This window comes from Procambarus clarkii, chromosome 63 (assembly GCF_040958095.1).
Source record: "Procambarus clarkii isolate CNS0578487 chromosome 63, FALCON_Pclarkii_2.0, whole genome shotgun sequence".
NCBI classification, from domain to species: Eukaryota; Metazoa; Arthropoda; class Malacostraca; order Decapoda; family Cambaridae; genus Procambarus; species Procambarus clarkii.
Genome location: NC_091212.1, coordinates 16,106,417 through 16,125,559, shown reverse-complemented (window position 1 = coordinate 16,125,559; position 19,143 = coordinate 16,106,417). Strand labels below are relative to the sequence as shown.

At 42.7% G+C, this 19,143-nt stretch overlaps 1 protein-coding gene across 5 annotated transcripts in view; it reads right to left on the bottom strand.

The window, feature by feature from the left end:
- LanA (laminin subunit alpha) overlaps positions 1 to 19,143 on the bottom strand; it is a 550,694-nt gene that overhangs the window by 232,083 nt on the left and 299,468 nt on the right. For all 5 annotated transcript variants that reach the window (XM_069308774.1, XM_069308775.1, XM_069308777.1 and 2 more), the window contains 2 exons: positions 17,636 to 17,803; positions 7,490 to 7,652 (listed from right to left, as the gene is read on the bottom strand). In XM_069308774.1, coding sequence (XP_069164875.1) covers positions 7,490 to 7,652; positions 17,636 to 17,803 — 331 coding nt within the window. The remainder of the gene's footprint in view (positions 1 to 7,489; positions 7,653 to 17,635; positions 17,804 to 19,143) is intronic.

The window sequence follows — 19,143 nt, the reverse complement described above, 5'->3', positions numbered from 1 at the left end:
AGCGTAGCTCTCATCCTGTAACTACACTTAGGTAATTACCTGTTGATTGACGGTTGAGAGGCGGGACCAAAGAGCCAGAGCTCATCCCTCGCAAGCACAATTAGGTAAGTACACATGTGCACACACACACACGCGCAAACACACACTTCAAAAGGTGACACCCCTAGGGTCAACACTTGCAGCAGAGGAGCTCCAGCATATTTCAACAATCCTAAGTATTGTAGTACAGGTTGATGGTAGTGAGTGGTGTCCCAGAGAACATAAAGGTATAGTGCTCTTGAAAAATAGGTGAGATAACAGGAAAGTGCTAAGGGAAGTGAAAAATTGGATGAGAAAAAGTTGCCCTAGTGTTTACAGTGCAGAGAAGAACATTCAAGATGGCCACTGGCAAGGGGAAAAACAAAACAGAGCTTGATTTTGAGGGATTCAATGAAGAAAGCATTGATATTAGTAGTCTACATAACAAGTTGGTAAATTTAGATACTATAGTGAACTCTCATGTAGAAATAATTAGTAAATTGAAAGAAAGTAATGACCATTTGAATAGCAAAGTTTTATGTCTTGAGGGTTTAGTGAAAGACTTGTGCAAGGACAAGAATCAATTGGAAACAAATTGCAAAGCCATGGAAGAAGAAAATAAACTCTTAAAAATAGCTTTGGAAGAAGTTAAAGTAAATTTAAACATGAATGACTACAATAGGTTAGGCAAGGAAATTCAACAGGAGAAACAGCTTTTGTCAGCACAGATGGAGGAAGTTACACAGGGAATAGAACAGTGCAAGAAAGATATGCAACTAACTTATGCACAAGTGGCCAAGGAGAAGGAAAAAATAGAAGAAGCAGTAAAGGAAGTCAAACACTGCAGCAACCAAGATAAAACAAACATTAGGCTAGAAGTGAGGAAAGAATTGGCATCTAACCCGAAGTTGGTGCAAAACACAGTTGATCGGAGTAAGTCCCTGATCATTTTTGGCTGCAAAGAAAAGGCGATAACATCTAGGTCAGAAAGAGCTGTAGAAGAAGCTAAAGTAGTAGATAAAATTGTTGGCCTCGTGGAAGGTCTTACAAACAGAGAGAATGTGTGCGACTACAGGAGAATAGGCAGGTACGTAAAAGGGAAAGATCGACCTTTGAGGATCACCCTAAACGGTGCCAAACAGATGGAAGAAGTACTAAGGAATGCTAGAAAATTGCAAAGGGATGAGGATGGGAAAGGGTGGTCGTTAAGACGAGATCTTTCAAAAGAAGATAGAGAGAAGCTGAAACTGAACCTCGCCGAGGCAAAACATTTAAATGAGAGCAGGAATGAAGAAGAAATAAATTCTTTTTTCTACAAAGTGATAGGGGTAGGCAGACCAGTAAAGTGGTACATAAAGGCAAACCAACAAAATCAATAGAGAGAGGGGGAGTGAAGAATAAGGAGAGGGGGAACAAGTTCCTGAAGATTGCATACACCAACATAGATGGAGTGAGATCGAAGATACTGGAGTTAAGTGATGTAATACAGCTGCAGACACCAGACATTGTTGCACTCACGGAGACAAAACTTGAAGATGTAATTTTAAATGAGGTCATATTCCCAAGGGGCTACTCAATTTGGAGACGGGACAGAAAAATTAGGAAAGGCGGTGGCGTTGCTGTGCTGGTAAAAGAACACCTAAAGGTGAAGGAAATAATGACTGCCAATCCACAAGAAGTTGACATAATAGCACTAGAGATCTGCTATGAGGATGATAAACTAATGATGATAAATGCATATAGTCCACCGCCAAGCAGCACATGGTCAAAGGAGGAGCTAGATAGTAAACGTGAAGGTCTTATAACAATAATGAGAGAGATTATAGCGAGAGCGGATAACGATAGATCACGACTGTTGATAGTCGGTGACTTCAACTTGAAATCCATAGACTGGGAAGCATATGAAGCTAAAACAGAAGATTTTTGGACCTGTAAATTTGTAGACCTCATCCTGGAAACATTCTTGTATCAACATGTTAAACAAGCTACGAGGATGAGGGAAGGGGAGGTTCCCGCCATGCTAGATTTGATATTTACCAGGAAGGAGGAAGAGATATTTGACATTCAGTACCTTCCTCCCTTGGGTAAAAGTGACCATGTCTTTTTGGGAATAAAGTATGCAATGCGTTATAAGCTGGAAGAAAATAAGGAGGTTGAAGCAGTTGAAAAACCAGACTTCAGGAGAGGACATTATGGTGACCTTAGAAATTTTTTTAGTGAGTATAATTGGACAGACTTGATGCTAGGCAAGGAAGTGAATGAGATGTATGGCAAGTTTTGTGAAATATATGATAAAGGCACAAAAAAATTTATACCAAAACAGAGATGCAGAACTAGGAAACAGGATTGGTTCAATAGAAATTGCGAGAGGGCTAGAGACCGAAAGACACAAAAATGGAATCAATACAGGAAGAGGCCGAACCCCCAAACATACCAGCGATACAAAGATGCGAGAAACAACTACACGGCAGTGAGGAGAGAGGCAGAAAGAAATTTTGAAAAAGGGATTGCGGACAAATGTAAAACAGAACCAGGTCTATTCTATAAATTCATAAACAACAAATTGCAGGTAAAGGATAATATTCAGAGGTTGAAAATGGGAAATAGATTCACGGAAGATGAAAAGGAAATGTGTGAAACACTAAACGAAAAGTTCCAAAGTGTGTTTGTACAAAATGAAATCTTTAGGGAACCAGATACAATAAGAATTCCAGAGAACAACATAGAACACATAGAGGTGTCTAGAAACGAAGTGGAAAAAATGCTCAAGGAGCTCGGTAAGAACAAAGCAGCTGGCCCAGATGGCGTTTCACCATGGGTTCTGAGAGAATGTGCATCTGAGCTCAGCATTCCACTTCACCTGATCTTTCAGGCATCCCTGTGTACAGGAATCGTAGCAGACGGGTGGAAACAGGCTAACATAGTTCCAATCTACAAAAATGGCAGCAGGGAAGACCCCCTCAATTATAGACCTGTATCATTGACAAGTGTAATAGTGAAAGTATTGGAAAAACTAATCAAAACTAAATGGGTAGAACACCTAGAGAGAAATGATATAATATCAGACAGACAGTATGGTTTTCGATCTGGAAGATCCTGTGTATCGAATTTACTCAGTTTCTATGATCGAGCCACAGAGATATTACAGGAAAGAGATGGTTGGGTTGACTGCATCTATCTGGACCTAAAAAAGGCTTTCGACAGAGTTCCACATAAGAGGTTGTTCTGGAAACTGGAAAATATTGGAGGGGTGACAGGTAAGCTTCTATCATGGATGAAAAATTTTCTGACTGATAGAAAAATGAGGGCAGTAATCAGAGGCAATGTATCAGAATGGAGAAATGTCACAAGTGGAGTACCACAGGGTTCAGTTCTTGCACCAGTGATGTTTATTGTGTACATAAATGATCTACCAGTTGGTATACAGAATTATATGAACATGTTTGCTGATGATGCTAAGATAATAGGAAGGATAAGAAATTTAGATGACTGTCATGCCCTTCAAGAAGACCTGGACAAAATAAGTATATGGAGCACCACTTGGCAAATGGAATTTAATGTTAATAAATGTCATGTTATGGAATGTGGAATAGGAGAACATAGACCCCACACAACCTATATATTATGTGAGAAATCTTTAAAGAATTCTGATAAAGAAAGAGATCTAGGAGTGGTTCTAGATAGAAAACTATCACCTGAGGACCACATAAAGAATATTGTGCAAGGAGCCTATGCTATGCTTTCTAACTTCAGAATTGCATTTAAATACATGGATGGCGATATACTAAAGAAATTGTTCATGACTTTTGTTAGGCCAAAGCTAGAATATGCAGCTGTTGTGTGGTGCCCATATCTTAAGAAGCACATCAACAAACTGGAAAAGGTGCAAAGACATGCTACTAAGTGGCTCCCAGAACTGAAGGGCAAGAGCTACGAGGAGAGGTTAGAAGCATTAAATATGCCAAAACTAGAAGACAGAAGAAAAAGAGGTGATATGATCACTACATACAAAATAGTTACAGGAATTGATAAAATCGACAGGGAAGACTTCCTGAGACCTGGAATTTCAAGAACAAGAGGTCATAGATTTAAACTAGCTAAACACAGATGCCGAAGAAATATAAGAAAATTCACCTTCGCAAATAGAGTGGTAGACGGTTGGAACAAGTTAAGTGAGAAGGTGGTGGAGGCCAAGACCGTCAGTAGTTTCAAAGCGTTATATGACAAAGAGTGCTGGGAAGACGGGACACCACGAGCGTAGCTCTCATCCTGTAACTACACTTAGGTAATTACACTTAGGTAATTACTTGAAGGGTAAGAGCTACGAGGAGAGGTTAGAAGCATTAAACATGCCAAAACTAGAAGACAAGAAAAAGAGGTGATATGATCACTACATACAAAATAGTAACAGGAATTGATAAAATCGACAGGGAAGATTTCCTGAGACCTGGCACTTCAAGAACAAGAGGTCATAGATTTAAACTAGCTAAACACAGATGCCGAAGAAATATAAGAAAATTCACCTTCGCAAATAGAGTGGTAGACGGTTGGAAAGAGTTAAGTGAGAAGGTGGTGGAGGCCAAGACCGTCAGTAGTTTCAAAGCGTTATATGATAAAGAGTGCTGGGAAGACGGGACACCACAAGCATAGCTCTCATCCTGTAACTACACTTAGGTAATTACACTTAGGTAATTACACAGTGTACACATGTACATGTGTACACACACACATACATGTCAAAAGAAAATTACAAGCTGTCGACCAGTGGGCAGAGAGCACCACGCCGGCCAGGCGAAGAAGGCACAAAACTGCATCAAAAAGGCCCACCTCGACAACAAAACCCCCAAGTCTCAGCACGACCACAACACGTGCCAAGACCCAAAAAGATCAGTCTGCAAGCCAGGAAGACCCCAGAACCCCAGAAGGCAGAACTGGGTCACATATGAGGAAACAAAGCCCCCTGAACCCACAAAGGGGGGCCCAAGAGGAAGATACCTCCGGAACGAAACCAAAGAACCCAAAGGAACCCAGAATCGAACTAGGGGGAGTCCAAACCACCACATTTGCCAGCAGAGATACACCACAGAAAGGCAAAGCACAGCCCCCAGACAGAACCCCCAGGGAAACAGACAAAATAGACCGAAAACCAAGGGACAAGGTGTGGGAGCAAACATAAAAGACAGGGACACTCAGCCCAAACCCCAGAGCCCAGACCCAAAACAGACAAAACAGAAAACCTGGTGTAAAATCAACACTCAAACGTTCCCAGAGGAACAGAAAATGGGCAGAAAACACCAGAAAAGCAAGGAAACGACAACAGGAGAATAAAAATCCCTGAAAAAGGTGAAAAAACTCACCCAAGATGCTTGCTCGCACACCCAGGCGCATGTAAACAAACCGCAATGCTGCCTTGGTGGCCACGCCGAGAAACCGGCAGAAGAAAATGGCCACCAGAACAGAAGGCTGTGACCAACGCAAAAGATACGAAAACATGCCAGCAAAAGTGGGAAGCAAGCAGACTGGATGGGCCAAAAATTCTGCCCAGAAGCAGAAAACCCAGGCAGGGGCAAACCGCTCCAGAACTGCTAGTAGGCATCCCCCACAGCCCCGGGAACCCGGAACAGAGGCCCCGGGGCAGAGCCGTCCTCGAAGCCCTCCGCCCTTAGAGAAAAGTTAGAGTCCATGGGAAAGGCAGCAAGTAAAGGCCTCTGGTAAGACCCAGAAGCCTTGGCAGGAAGAACAGGCTCGAAAACCTTCCGTCCCCAACTTGAACGGGGCAGCCCCTGAAACCGCCCGAGTCTCGGCCCCAACTAAACCCCGCCCCGACCCCGAAACCCGCAGACGGTTCGGAGCCGGGAACAGCGAGGGAAAGGGGCAAACAGCACCTACCCAAAATGGGGCGGTTCTGGGGCATCCGAGTGAGAAACCAACTTGGCATGTTGCAGCAACCTAACCTAGCTTGCAACACGGATGCCGCCTGTACTCTGAACAGTAATAACACCATGAGAGTACTGGAGGACAAGCAGAGAATCTCTCTCACAAGACTCCGGGTCAAAGTGTCAGTGACCCAACAGGCAGCATGACGGAGGTAAAAGTGGCGACTGTCACCCAGAGATAAGGGCACAGCAACCAACGATCCTGTACAAGACGGGTTGGAACCCGGAAGACACATTTAATGGTCCACCGAGCCCCAACAGGGGTTTCCAGGGACCGTAGGGTAACAACTATGGGAAGCCCGGGTAAGGTGTTGCTAACCGGTTAAGAAACCCAGAAATAACAAGGGGTAGAGGACAACACTGAAAACCCCTGCGAAAGCCCCTACAATCACGGGGCTAAGCAGGGGCCACCAAACACTACCAGTGGAACTATAGCCACACTAGGCAGACCCCCCGCCAGGCAATTGAAAATAAAAACAAAAGAAGAACGCAGCAAAAGTACACGGTCTCCAGAGGCAACAGGAACCGGTCGCCGCTTAGGTGGCAGGTCGCGCAACACCTTGACGCCCTAACCAGCACAATACTAGTCCCTACCCAGGGCCAAACAAGATCCCCAAGCCCCAGCTGGCCCCAAGGGCGAGGCAAATGCCAAGCAGCAAGAACCTCTACAGGAATGGTTCCCGAATGCCCCAGGGAAGATAACCCTGTCACACAGGGGCAGTACTCACAGGGCACTTAGGGAAGGAAGCCCCCTAAGCGCATGCAGCCCTGGTACTGATGAGGAACACCTGGCCACCGCACAACACAACACACAGCAGTGAACGCCACACAAGGCAAACACCGCCTAGGAAACTGAGGCCAGAGAAGCGTCTATTCCGGTTGACATTAGCTTACAAACTGATGCTAGGCAGCCGGCGCGGTGAAGTCCGGGGCCTCCCCTCCCCTCCCCCTCTAGGGGCGGAGGACTGCACGGACGATCGGCACGGCAGTAAAGTGTGATGTTTGCTTGTTAACTTGGTTCCTTGGGATTGTAGGGAGTTTCTACCTTTCTGTTCGGTTTTTTGTTTTAGTTTTTTACCATGTGGGGTTTGTTTTGTTATGCTTACCTTTCAGGGTGCCTAACCCTGGTCGATGGCAGATAAGGAAAACCCCAATTACAAGGTGGTTTTCCAGGGCCATTGCTCCCTGAAACCTCTCTGAAGGGGGCCAAGTTCTGGCGCTGGTCCCTAGTAGGTCTGAACTCCTTAGCTAATGTCCCAGTCTAATATAACATACATTAGCCCGATAAGCTCCAGGGAGCCATAGGGGCTCCCCACAGAAAAATCATAATTGATAAACTGACAATATCTGTTACTACAGGTAAGATTATCTCATCCCACACCAATTGTCAACAATCACTATATAATTGGACTTTAGTACCCCTTTACATATATGGCAAATATAGAGACCACCAAATATATTCTGTACATACATTTAGGAAAAAGTAAGTTATGAAAAGGTGTCTATGCAGAAAAGGAAATATAAAGATTTTTTACCTGTGCCTGTTTCTAGACCAATTACAAGTCTATTAACCTCAGCAATAATTCCTCGTGCTAAATTAAAGGCTGCATCTATATTTTCTTGAACCTTTAATGCATCTATATGAACATTAAAACTATTTTCAGCAGCACTTCCTGCTCGATCAAACACAATTCCACTCTGAAAAAAAAAAAAAGTTTCACAAATATTGATCTACGAACACCAGCACCAAAACAGGATAAAAAATAGATATTCTAGTGAAAATAAATATAAGAATTTGGTATATTGTACAATGTAAACAGTAGCATTCTGTTCTATAACCTATCATACACTTCTTACTCTACTACAGTCAACTAGCGCTACAGACAGCCACTTGGTTTGCGAATTTAAGTTATATGAAAGTTACAGTTTCCCAATTGGAGTTGGGGTTTCATGCTACACTAAGTTTGGAAAGTGACGAAGCAGTCCGTCAAGCCTTGCGCCGGCCAGGTTGCTCAGGGTGGTGGGTGGGGTGGGTGGGAGATAGCTTACCTGCTTGATACCTGCTTGATGGGGTTCTGGGAGTTGTTCTACTCCCCAAGCCCGGCCCAAGGCCAGGTTCAACTTGTGAGAGTTTGGTCCACCAGGCTGTTGCTTGGAGCGGCCCACCGGCCCACATACCCACCACAGCCCGGCTGATCCGGAACTTCTCTTAGAAAACAGTCCAGTTTTCTCTTGAAGATGTCCACGGTTGTTCCGGAATTATTTCTTATAGTCGCTGGGAGGACATTGAACAACCGCGGACTTCTGATGTTTATACAGTGTTCTCTGATTGTGCCTATGGCACCTCTGCTCTTCACTGGTTCAATCCTGCATTTTCTTCCAAATCGTTCACTCCAGTACAATGTTATTTTACTGTGTAGATTTGGGACCTGGCCTTCCAGTATTTTCCATGTGTATATTATTTGGTATCTCTCTCGTCTCCTTTCTAGAGAGTACATTTGGAGAGCTTTGAGACAATCCCAATAATTTAGATGTTTTATCTCGTCTATGCGTGCCATATATGTCCTCTGTATTCCCTCTATTTCAGCAATCTCTCCTGCTCTGAAGGGGGAAGTGAGTACTGAGCAGTACTTGAGACAGGACAACACAAGTGACTTGAGGAGTACAACCATTGTGATGGGATCCTTGGATTTGAAAGTTCTCGTAATCCATCCTATCATTTTTCTGGCTGACGCAATATTTGCTTGGTTATGCTCCTTAAACATTAGATCATCGGACATCATTATTCCCAAATCCTTGACATGCTGTTTTCCTACTATGGGCAGATTCGATTGTGTTTTGTACCCTATATCATGTTTCAGATCCTCATTTTTGCCATACCTGAGAACCTGATATTTATCACTGTTAAACATAATGTTATTTTCTGCTGCCCAATCGAAAAACTTTGATGATATCTGCTTGTAAATTTTCAATGTCTTCAGCAGAGGTAATTTTCATGCTGATTTTTGTGTCATCTGCAAAGGATGACACAAAGCTGTGACTTGTATTTTTATGATTATTTTTATTTATATCTTAGTTTGCCCAGTGACCGAGTCGGGCACCACCACTCTAGAAAGCCTTCTACTCTGTGATGTCACAGAGTAATGGTCTATTGCTCCCATTATTTTGATTTGTCATGAGGCTGGAGAGAGTTCATTCCATGACTATGTTGGACATATCTACACAATCAAGGAACATCCGTGCACCATGTCGGCTCCAAATGCATGCATTGTGTCAGTAAAAGCATCCGTCAAGCATTCACTTATAAGTCAAAGTCAGGCAGGCATTCACAGTTGTGGTAGCAACCAGTCTCAGTTTGTAAACATTTTTCTGATGTTTACAGAGCACCAATGTTATGTACTTACACAAACCCAAAGTACCTTCTTGTACAGAAGTCAGGTCAGGTCAGGTCAGGTCAGGTCAGGTCAGGTCAGGTCAGGTCAGGTCCAGTCCAGGTCCGGTCCAGTCGGTCGGTCGGTTGGTCATTCAGTCAGGGAGTCTGCCTCCAAGGCTACCATCTGGTAGGAAGGTAGCCGAGAATCTGAACTGTATTAACCCTCAAACCGCGCATATCATATATAAATGATATCAGTGACAAAACCGAAACCTGCGCACATCATTTATATATGATTTCGTGTCTAGCGCTATAATTTAAACGCCCCGCCTGGGATAGGGGCAGCTATAGTACAGCCACGACCGATAGTTGCCAGATGCCACCTAGAAAAAAAATCCAGGCCAACATTCTTGGGTGTTACAGCTCAGTATTGAACAAGCCACCAAGGCTAGCGCACGCAGCATGAGCTCACAGCACCGCTGTTCAGCTTGTGACCACAGCATCGCCTACAAATACAATAATATAAATGATACTGCTATTATTTAGCAGTGATAGTATTACTGAAGCCCCCTGACTGTGATAAAACTGACCAGGATTCTGATAATAGCAGGATTGTGGTGATATTTAGCGCTGTGCTCCATGGAGGGAGGAGTAATGCTGTGGAGGGAGGGTTGTGGCGTCATTTTCCTGACTGTGTGTGGCCACCTTTTACTGACTGCACTCACCATACCATCTTAGTGGTTCGCTATGGTGAACACAAATGTAGATACTTATATATAACGTGTGTATAGTGTGAGGTAACAGCGAGAGGAGTAGGTTGGGAGCCGCCATTTTGGTGAGGGAGGAGCGTCGTCTGCACGACTTGACATGTTGTTTACTGATGGCCACTATGGTCTTTGGGCACCATACCAGCTTATTTGTTCAGGTATGGTGAATAAAACAGGTAGATACTTATATATAATGTGTGTATATAGCGTAATAACACCACAAACAATATTGTTGGAGGACAAATATTAGTGCGTCTGGCCTTGAGGGCGGCTGCCGATCAGCTGACTGTGTGAGTAGCTACGTCTTATGGCCTTTACTCACCATACAAGCTTAGATGTACAGTTATGGTGAACAAAACATGTAAATACGTATATATAACGTCTGTGTATAGTGAATAAATACAGAAAGAGTATTGTGGGAGGTAAATGAGGGTGAGTGAGGTGGTGTTGAGGGAGGGAGTGGCAGTGAGTGGCTCGCTGGTGTTTGGCAGTCACTCCTCGTTGCATTTTGACTCACAAGACCAACTTAGTAGTTCGTTATGGTGTACAAAACATGCAAATACTTATATATAACCTGTGTATATAGTGTAACAACAGCAAAACTATTTGTTTATTGTTTTATGAACATAATAATTGAATCACTAATATGCACACCATAATTTTGAGTACAGCGATGGTTCACACATTTTATAATATAAATATACCACAATTCACTGTATGGAATAATATTACTGCAAAAAAACTAAGAAAAAATCAATCAGAGACATTGAAATAATTAGGTAATAATATATTTGTGGCAAGCTGCTGTCTGACAGCTCGGGCGGAGTAGACCTCGTCTGGCGAAGGCTCTGCCAACGCCCCTTTTTTGCCACACTTCCCTACCCTATTGCGGCTAAAATATGCCACCTACGATTTTTTTGTTATTTTTTCCGTGATCAGGGAACAAAAATGAACACTTCTATAAGACGAAAGAATTTTTGGGATTTTTTTTTTGTTGCGCCTGTGGGTGTGAATTCCATTTGGGCCCCTAGCGGTTTGAGGGTTAATTCCGAACTGACAGTCTACGCATGCCTGGAGGGGTGGGGGATATTTCTGGAAGGGTCCGGTGTGAGGATGGGGAGCGGGGTAGGATGTAGTGGGGATGGGGGAGTTGAGGGGATGTGGCTTGACTACAGCTGCTAGTCAGCCAGCCCATGTGCTCGCCTGCTATCCAGCCGCACCCACTCGCCTGCTATCCAGCCGCACCCACTCGCCTGCTAGCCAGCCAGCCAGCCAGCCGCACCCACTCGCCTGCTAGCCAGCCAGCCAGCCAGCCAGCCAGCCTACTAGCCAGCCAGCATGCCCACCTGCTGGGATGGGAGAGCTGAGGGGATGTAGAATGACCACAGCTGTTAGCCAGCCTACCCATGTGCTCACCTGCTATCCAGCCCCACCCGTCCACCTGCCCACCCGCCCGCCTGCCCACCTGCTAGCCAGTCTGCCCACCTGCTAGCCAGCCTGCCCACCTGCTAGTCCGCCAGCCTGCCCGCAACATTTTGAAGGCATTCTGGCATTTATGGACATGAGTTACAGTGAGTTTGAAACTAAGGACATGATGAGCCTGTATAATTTGTATATGAAGTTTTTGAAAACAATGATCAAAGGGAATGAAACAAATGTCAATTAAAAAGTATTTTGCAAAGGCTTCCAAGAAAGCTCCCATTGCATCCCATGAACCTGACTCATCACATGTTGACCCAAATGCATCAACATCTGAGGTTAGCTTATCACCATTAATCTCCACTTCTGTCAGCCCAGCACCATCAACATCCACCACCACCTCTTCCATGTAAACACCTCTTCCATGTAAATAACTATGCTTCATCAACATTTATCCTCAGCATAACAAGTGGATCAGGACTTCTTTTATTGGTGAATACAAAGAAAATACTGTCACATTTATGCTATGAACCTCTCAATTTTTTCCCTAGATTTTTTTCAAATTTTCTCAATTATTTTTTTCCTACATTTCTCATTTACAAACTTACATAATAACTGACAGGTCTCATCCCTGAGGGGTTTGCAAACCAAGTGGTCCTCTGTATCTGTAATTTCAGCCCATTTCTTATAAGTCAATGACAACCAGGCTAGGTATTTACAACAAATCTTAACTAAACATAATTTTAGTTTAGTATTTGTAAGTTGGAAGAGGTTTTAATGCATTTTAAATACATTCTTCATTACATACTTGCATCCTAACACTCAACAAATGTATTGCAATGCATGCTCTACACTAAGATTTGATTATTGCACTTCTAAGTCAAGGTTAACTGGAATGTACTTCATTATTCTCAATACTTACACTCACCCACTCACATAGTATAAGTTAAATGCTATTAAATTTTTTCTAAAAACAAAGTATTGAATGTAATGAAACACCTCTTTCTTGTAGAGACCCAGTAGCTCCAAGTAGCAATCTCTCTGAGATTGGTCCCATACTACAAGTCATATCAATCACAGGAGTTCTCTTTGCCCTACTGCAAACCAGAGCCTGGTCCCATTACAGAGGTATAGAGCGCTAATGACATTCTGCCATTTTGTCAGAACAGCACCCAGAAAATCTGCAAATCTTTATAGACAACTGCTGAGTTCACAAGACTCAAAGCCTCAAAAATGCTAAGCAACTCCCCAGATGATTCAATCAAAACAAAATACTGTATGAGCTCGCTCTCCAAATATTTGGGTTATCCGGAGAAAATTAAGGTCAGATATTTTGCTGGCAAAACTTCACCACATCCGAATAGCAGTTTGGATAACCAGAGATTTTTCCAGATACCGCAGACAGGCATCGGGCCAGATATCTTTCTAGCAAAATTTCACCAAATCCGAATAGCAATTCGGATAGCCGGAGATTTTGCCGGATACCGCAGACAAGCATTGAGCCAGATATTCTTCTGGCAAAACTTCACCTTATCTGAACAACAATTCAGATAACTAGATTTTTCTGGATACCGAAAACAGGCATCGGGCATACAGTATTAATCCCATACAGCAGTGGCTCGAAGTGCATGGTAAGGGAAGGTGTTGGGATAGCTGGTTTCAGAGTACGAGGGCAGTAATCAGAGACAATGTCTCTGATTAACTCCTCGACTGGAGGAGTGTTATTAGTGGAGTACCACAGGGTTCAGTTCTTGCACCAGTAATGTTCATCGTCTACATAAAAGACCTACCAGCAGGAATACAGAATTATATGAGTATAAAAATTTAAAAGTGAATGGAGTGGAATTATATGAACATGTATGCGAATGATGTTAAGATACTGGGAAAGATAGGAGACAGGCAATTGTAATGCCCTTCAAATTGATTAGATAAAATATGTGATTTGATAAAAATCACATATTTGTAAAATATGTAATCTGATAGAATATTTGATTTGTTAAGTGGCAAATGTTATAAATGTCATATAATGGAATGTGGAATCAGAGAAAATAGACCACACACAACTTACAAATTATGTGGAAAGGAATTACAGAACTCTAATAAAGAATGAGATCTAGTGGCAGTTTTGGATAGTAAGCTGTCGCCAGAGGAACACTGTGAGAGGAGCGTATGTGCCGCTTTCCAGCTTCAGACTTGCTTTTATTTATATGGATAGTGAAATACTAAAGAAACTGTTCATGACTTTTGTGCTACCAAAATTGGAATATGCAGCAGTTGTATGGTGCCCAAATCTCAAGAAGCACATGAATAAACTGGAAAAGGTGAAACGGCATGCAACTAAATGGCTTCCAGAACTGAAAAACAAGAGTTGCAAGGAGAGACTAGAGGCATTAAACATGCCAAAACTAGAAGATAGAAGAAAAAGAGGTGATATGATCACCACTTACAAAATACTAACAGGAATGTACCAAATTCACAAAGAGGAATTCCTGAAACCAGCATCTTCACAAACAAGAGGACACAGATTCAAGGTAATGAAACAAAGGAGCCAAAAATATATTAGAAAGTTTTCTTTTGCAAACAGATTGGTAGACACTAGGAACAAGCTAAGTGAGAAGGTGATGGAGGCCAAAACTGTTAGTAGTTTCAAGACGTTATACGACAAAGAGTACTAGGAAAACAGGACACCACAAACGTAGTTCTCATCCTGTAACAACACTTAGGTAATTACAACCTGTTGGTGGCTTTGCACATTGGGGGGGGGGGTGGATGGGTCAAAGTAAGGTTCAAGTGAACCATTTGGATTTTAATAAATCAACTGTCGAGTCCGTTTTTCGTTACGGTTGTTCATTTTTTATTGCATCGCCAACTTTCTGTATGCTTTCTCAGTATGGGTGATGATAACAATCCTCAGTTCTCTGTGCCTCATGGAGTGGCTCTGGTAGCACAACACGATACTAGGAAACAGGAATTGACATATGATGCCAAACAAGAAATAACAACATAAAAGAGATCACCCACTCAGAAAGTATAGAAATAACAAAGAGAAAAGCAATGACGAAACGACCACCATGAAACCACATACTGCTGCCTCAAGAAAGCCAGTAGGTGGGACACCAACTATACCACCCAATCTCAACACAGAAGGCTATACACATGCGTCTAGAAGACCAGATGAATGGAGCAGAGAAGGTCAAACCAGTGAAATCTGTCATAGACTAACCATACAATACAGGCAGAGCAAGGGGAAAAACAAAAACGGTCGGGTTTGGACACTTGGGGGTTAGTGACAGCGAGGGTGACCAGACAGACACTGCCATCAGAGAACTGGGAGTGGAACAGCAGACAGACCCCTGGCTGCCTCCCTCCTCCAGACAAGAGGGGAGGTGGGGGCAAATGAGCTATCACTAGTTACATGAAATTTTGAATGTTTGTTAACATTGTTGGGAGAGTTCTGTAGTCATTTCTCAAGGCTGCAGGTGTCATTTAAAGCTAGCAGAAATTTGTTTTGTTTTGCAGACTTTCTGGGTGCTTTATTCAGTGGTGGCATAATTGGTTAATACCTTAATATTAATATTGTTCAGTGATTAATAACTTAATATATAAATGCCACCACTCCCTTCGCCTCTGTGAGAGTAGGCCAGGTTCTGGCACTTAGTTCATGGTAGGCTATAGAACTCCATGACTGATGGGACCTACTAGTATGGCACACAATCACACAATAGTAGCTTCAGAGAGCCATAATGGACTTCCCCCAGAAAAAGTATGAGGTAAGAGTTAGAAGGAAACATAATTGCATAATTTCAATATTACTGCATAAGGCAACATTCATTTTTGCTGGCAACATCATTTACATGGTTCAGTGGCCTGTTTTAAGGGTCAGAAGGTCTAGTCATATATTTTGTGGTTTGGAAACATTTTTCTTTGTACATGAAATGTATGCCAAATTTTTAAAACTATACGAGGAAGGCACACAAACATTCATACCAAAACAGAGATGCAGGACCAGAAAACAGGATTGGTTCGACAGAAATTGTGAGAGGGCAAGAGACCAAAAGACACAAAAATGGAATCGGTATAGGAAGAGGCCAAACCCCCAAACATACCAGCGATACAAAGATGCGAGAAACAATTATACAGCAGTAAGGAGAGAGGCAGAAAGAAATTTTGAAAAAGGGATAGCAGATAAATGTAAAACAGAACCGGGCCTATTCTACAAATTTATAAACAACAAATTGCAGGTAAAGGATAATATCCAGAGGTTGAAAATGGGAAACAGATTCACGGAAAATGAAAAGGAAATGTGTGAAACATTAAATGAAAAGTTCCAAAGTGTGTTTGTACAAAATGAAATATTCAGAGAACCAGACACAATAAGAATTCCAGAGAACAACATAGAGCGGATAGAGGTGTCTAGAGATGAAGTGGAAAATATGCTAAAGGAGCTCGGGAGGAACAAAGCAGCTGGCCCAGATGGCGTTTCACCATGGGTTCTGAGAGAATGTGCATCTGAGCTCAGCATTCCACTTCACCTGATCTTTCAGGCATCCCTGTGTACAGGAATCGTAGCAGACGTGTGGAAACAGGCTAACATAGTTCCAATCTACAAAAGTGGCAGCAGGGAAGACCCCCTCAATTATAGACCTGTATCATTGACAAGTGTAATAGTGAAAGTATTGGAAAAGCTAATCAAAACTAAATGGGTAGAACACCTGGAGAGAAATGATATAATATCAGACAGACAGTATGGTTTTCGATCAGGAAGATCCTGTGTATCGAATTTACTCAGTTTCTATGATCGGGCCACAGAGATATTACAGGAAAGAGATGGCTGGGTTGACTGCATCTATCTGGACCTAAAAAAGGCTTTCGACAGAGTTCCACATAAGAGGTTGTTCTGGAAACTGGAAAATATTGGAGGGGTGACAGGTAAGCTTCTATCATGGATGAAAAATTTTCTGACTGATAGAAAAATGAGGGCAGTAATCAGAGGCAATGTATCGGAATGGAGAAATGTCACAAGTGGAGTACCACAGGGTTCAGTTCTTGCACCAGTGATGTTTATTGTGTACATAAATGATCTACCAGTTGGTATACAGAATTATATGAACATGTTTGCTGATGATGCTAAGATAATAGGAAGGATAAGAAATTTAGACGATTGTCATGCCCTTCAAGAAGACCTGGACAAAATAAGTATATGGAGCACCACTTGGCAAATGGAATTTAATGTTAATAAATGTCATGTTATGGAATGTGGAATAGGAGAACATAGACCCCACACAACCTATATATTATGTGAGAAATCTTTAAAGAATTCTGATAAAGAAAGAGATCTAGGAGTGGTTCTAGATAGAAAACTATCACCTGAGGACCACATAAAGAATATTGTGCAAGGAGCCTATGCAATGCTTTCTAACTTCAGAATTGCATTTAAATACATGGATGGCAATATACTAAAGAAATTGTTCATGACTTTTGTTAGGCCAAAGCTAGAATATGCAGCTGTTGTGTGGTGCCCATATCTTAAGAAGCACATCAACAAACTGGAAAAGGTGCAAAGACATGCTACTAAGTGGCTCCCAGAACTGAAGGGCAAGAGCTACGAGGAGAGGTTAGAAGCATTAAATATGCCAAAACTAGAAGACAGAAGAAAAAGAGGTGATATGATCACTACGTACAAAATAGTAACAGGAATTGATAAAATCGACAGGGAAGACTTCCTGAGACCTGGAACTTCAAGAACAAGAGGTCATAGATTTAAACTAGCTAAACACAGATGCCGAAGAAATATAAGAAAATTCACCTTCGCAAATAGAGTGGTAGACGGTTGGAACAAGTTAAGTGAGAAGGTGGTGGAGGCCAAGACCGTCAGTAGTTTCAAAGCGTTATATGACAAAGAGTGCTGGGAAGACGGGACACCACGAGCGTAGCTCTCATCCTGTAACTACACTTAGGTAATTACTTAGGTAATTACAGAAGGAGGGCTCTTATTACTTCATAAGTTCAATTTCTTTGTGTTGACCACTATTAACCAACACAACCAAAAGGTTAATGATTTTTAATACATAATCAAGATGACAAATATTAATATATATATTGCTTCTGCAAAGGCTACTTACATGTGCTGCCACTACTTGTGCATCTTTTACTATAGTTGCAAGAGGACTCTGAAGGGGAGAAGTTTCAGCCTCAGTAATGTCCATCAAATCCACTTGAGGCCGAAGTTCAAACACAGTTGAGTTGATAACACCCAACCTTTGGTGTAGGAAATAACTATATGCTGCAGTCTGTTGATAAAACAAAAACATTACTAGTTACTTGCACTGTGAAACTTCTACCTTATTATATACTATTTACAAATAATTTTTTTAATAATTCCAAACAAAAGAAGTTTTAACCACTGCATGGTACAGTAATAAAAATTAAATAAATTTATGGACCTTTTCACTGCTAATCCCATAGGCCAATAGATCTTGCATATGCCTATTGGCCTTTGCGAGGCAACTGTAATTGATATACAATCACACCCATTCATATATAGTTATGTAACCTGTGATTATAAGAATCCAACAAACCCTATGTATTATGTCTCCATGGTGTAGTGGTAAGACACTCGCCTGGCGTTCCGCGAGCTTTCTTCCAGCTTATAACGCATTGCATACTTTATTCCCAAAAAGACATGGTCACTTTTACCCAAGGGAGGAGGGTACTGAATGTCAAATATCTCTTCCTCCTTCCTGGTAAATATCAAATCTAGCATGGAGGGAACGTCCCCTTCCCTCATCCTCGTAGCTTGTTTAACCCTTAAAGTGCGCATCACTTCATATGAAGTGTAAATCGTTTTACCAGTCAACTGCGCTTCACTTCATATGAAGTGTATGGGTACCGCGCACGATTTGAATGGCCCGCGGTGTAGCTGGGGGTCCCATACGCTGCCCAGGGGCTCTAGTAAACAGCAGCCATTTTGAAAAAAAATCCAGCTCATGCTCCGATGGCATGGGAGGCCTCAGTTTAGCGAGAGTCACCATGGCGAGCGCACGATCAAACGCCTCACGAGCACGCATCACTCAGTCCCTCACCCCAGAGCAAATAGCCCACGAATTATTCTCTGAAGGTGAAGAAAGTGTGTTTGACGATTCAGACAACGATGAGGATTATACACAGTTGTCGGGAGATAGTAGCAGCAGCAGTGAAAGTGAGAATGACCGCCATGCCATGGCGAGGCCTATACGCTCTCCCATGCCTCCTCGCCCATTTTCTACCCCAATTCTACCACGACCTTACAGTTCCTGTGGATATTTTCTGTTTGAGGGTGACGAGTCAGAGGGAGGTGACTCCTTTTCTGGGTTTAGTGACTCAGATCAAAGTTTTATTGAGCCTGTGGCTGGTACCAGTGGTGTAACTGGGCGAGAAATTGTCGCGTCAGCAGCATCTCGCCCAGCCAAGCTCCACCGCATGACACCACATGAGGGACCAAGACCCTCGTGTTCACGTGCACCCACCTCACGTGCACGTAGCCGCCGTGCTTCTTGCAGACGGTATTCAGCTCCTGGTCGCCGGTATGCATCGCTTCCTCGCCGTCTTTCCTCTGCATCTCGCAGGACGCCTGGTGTACTTGAGTGGAGTG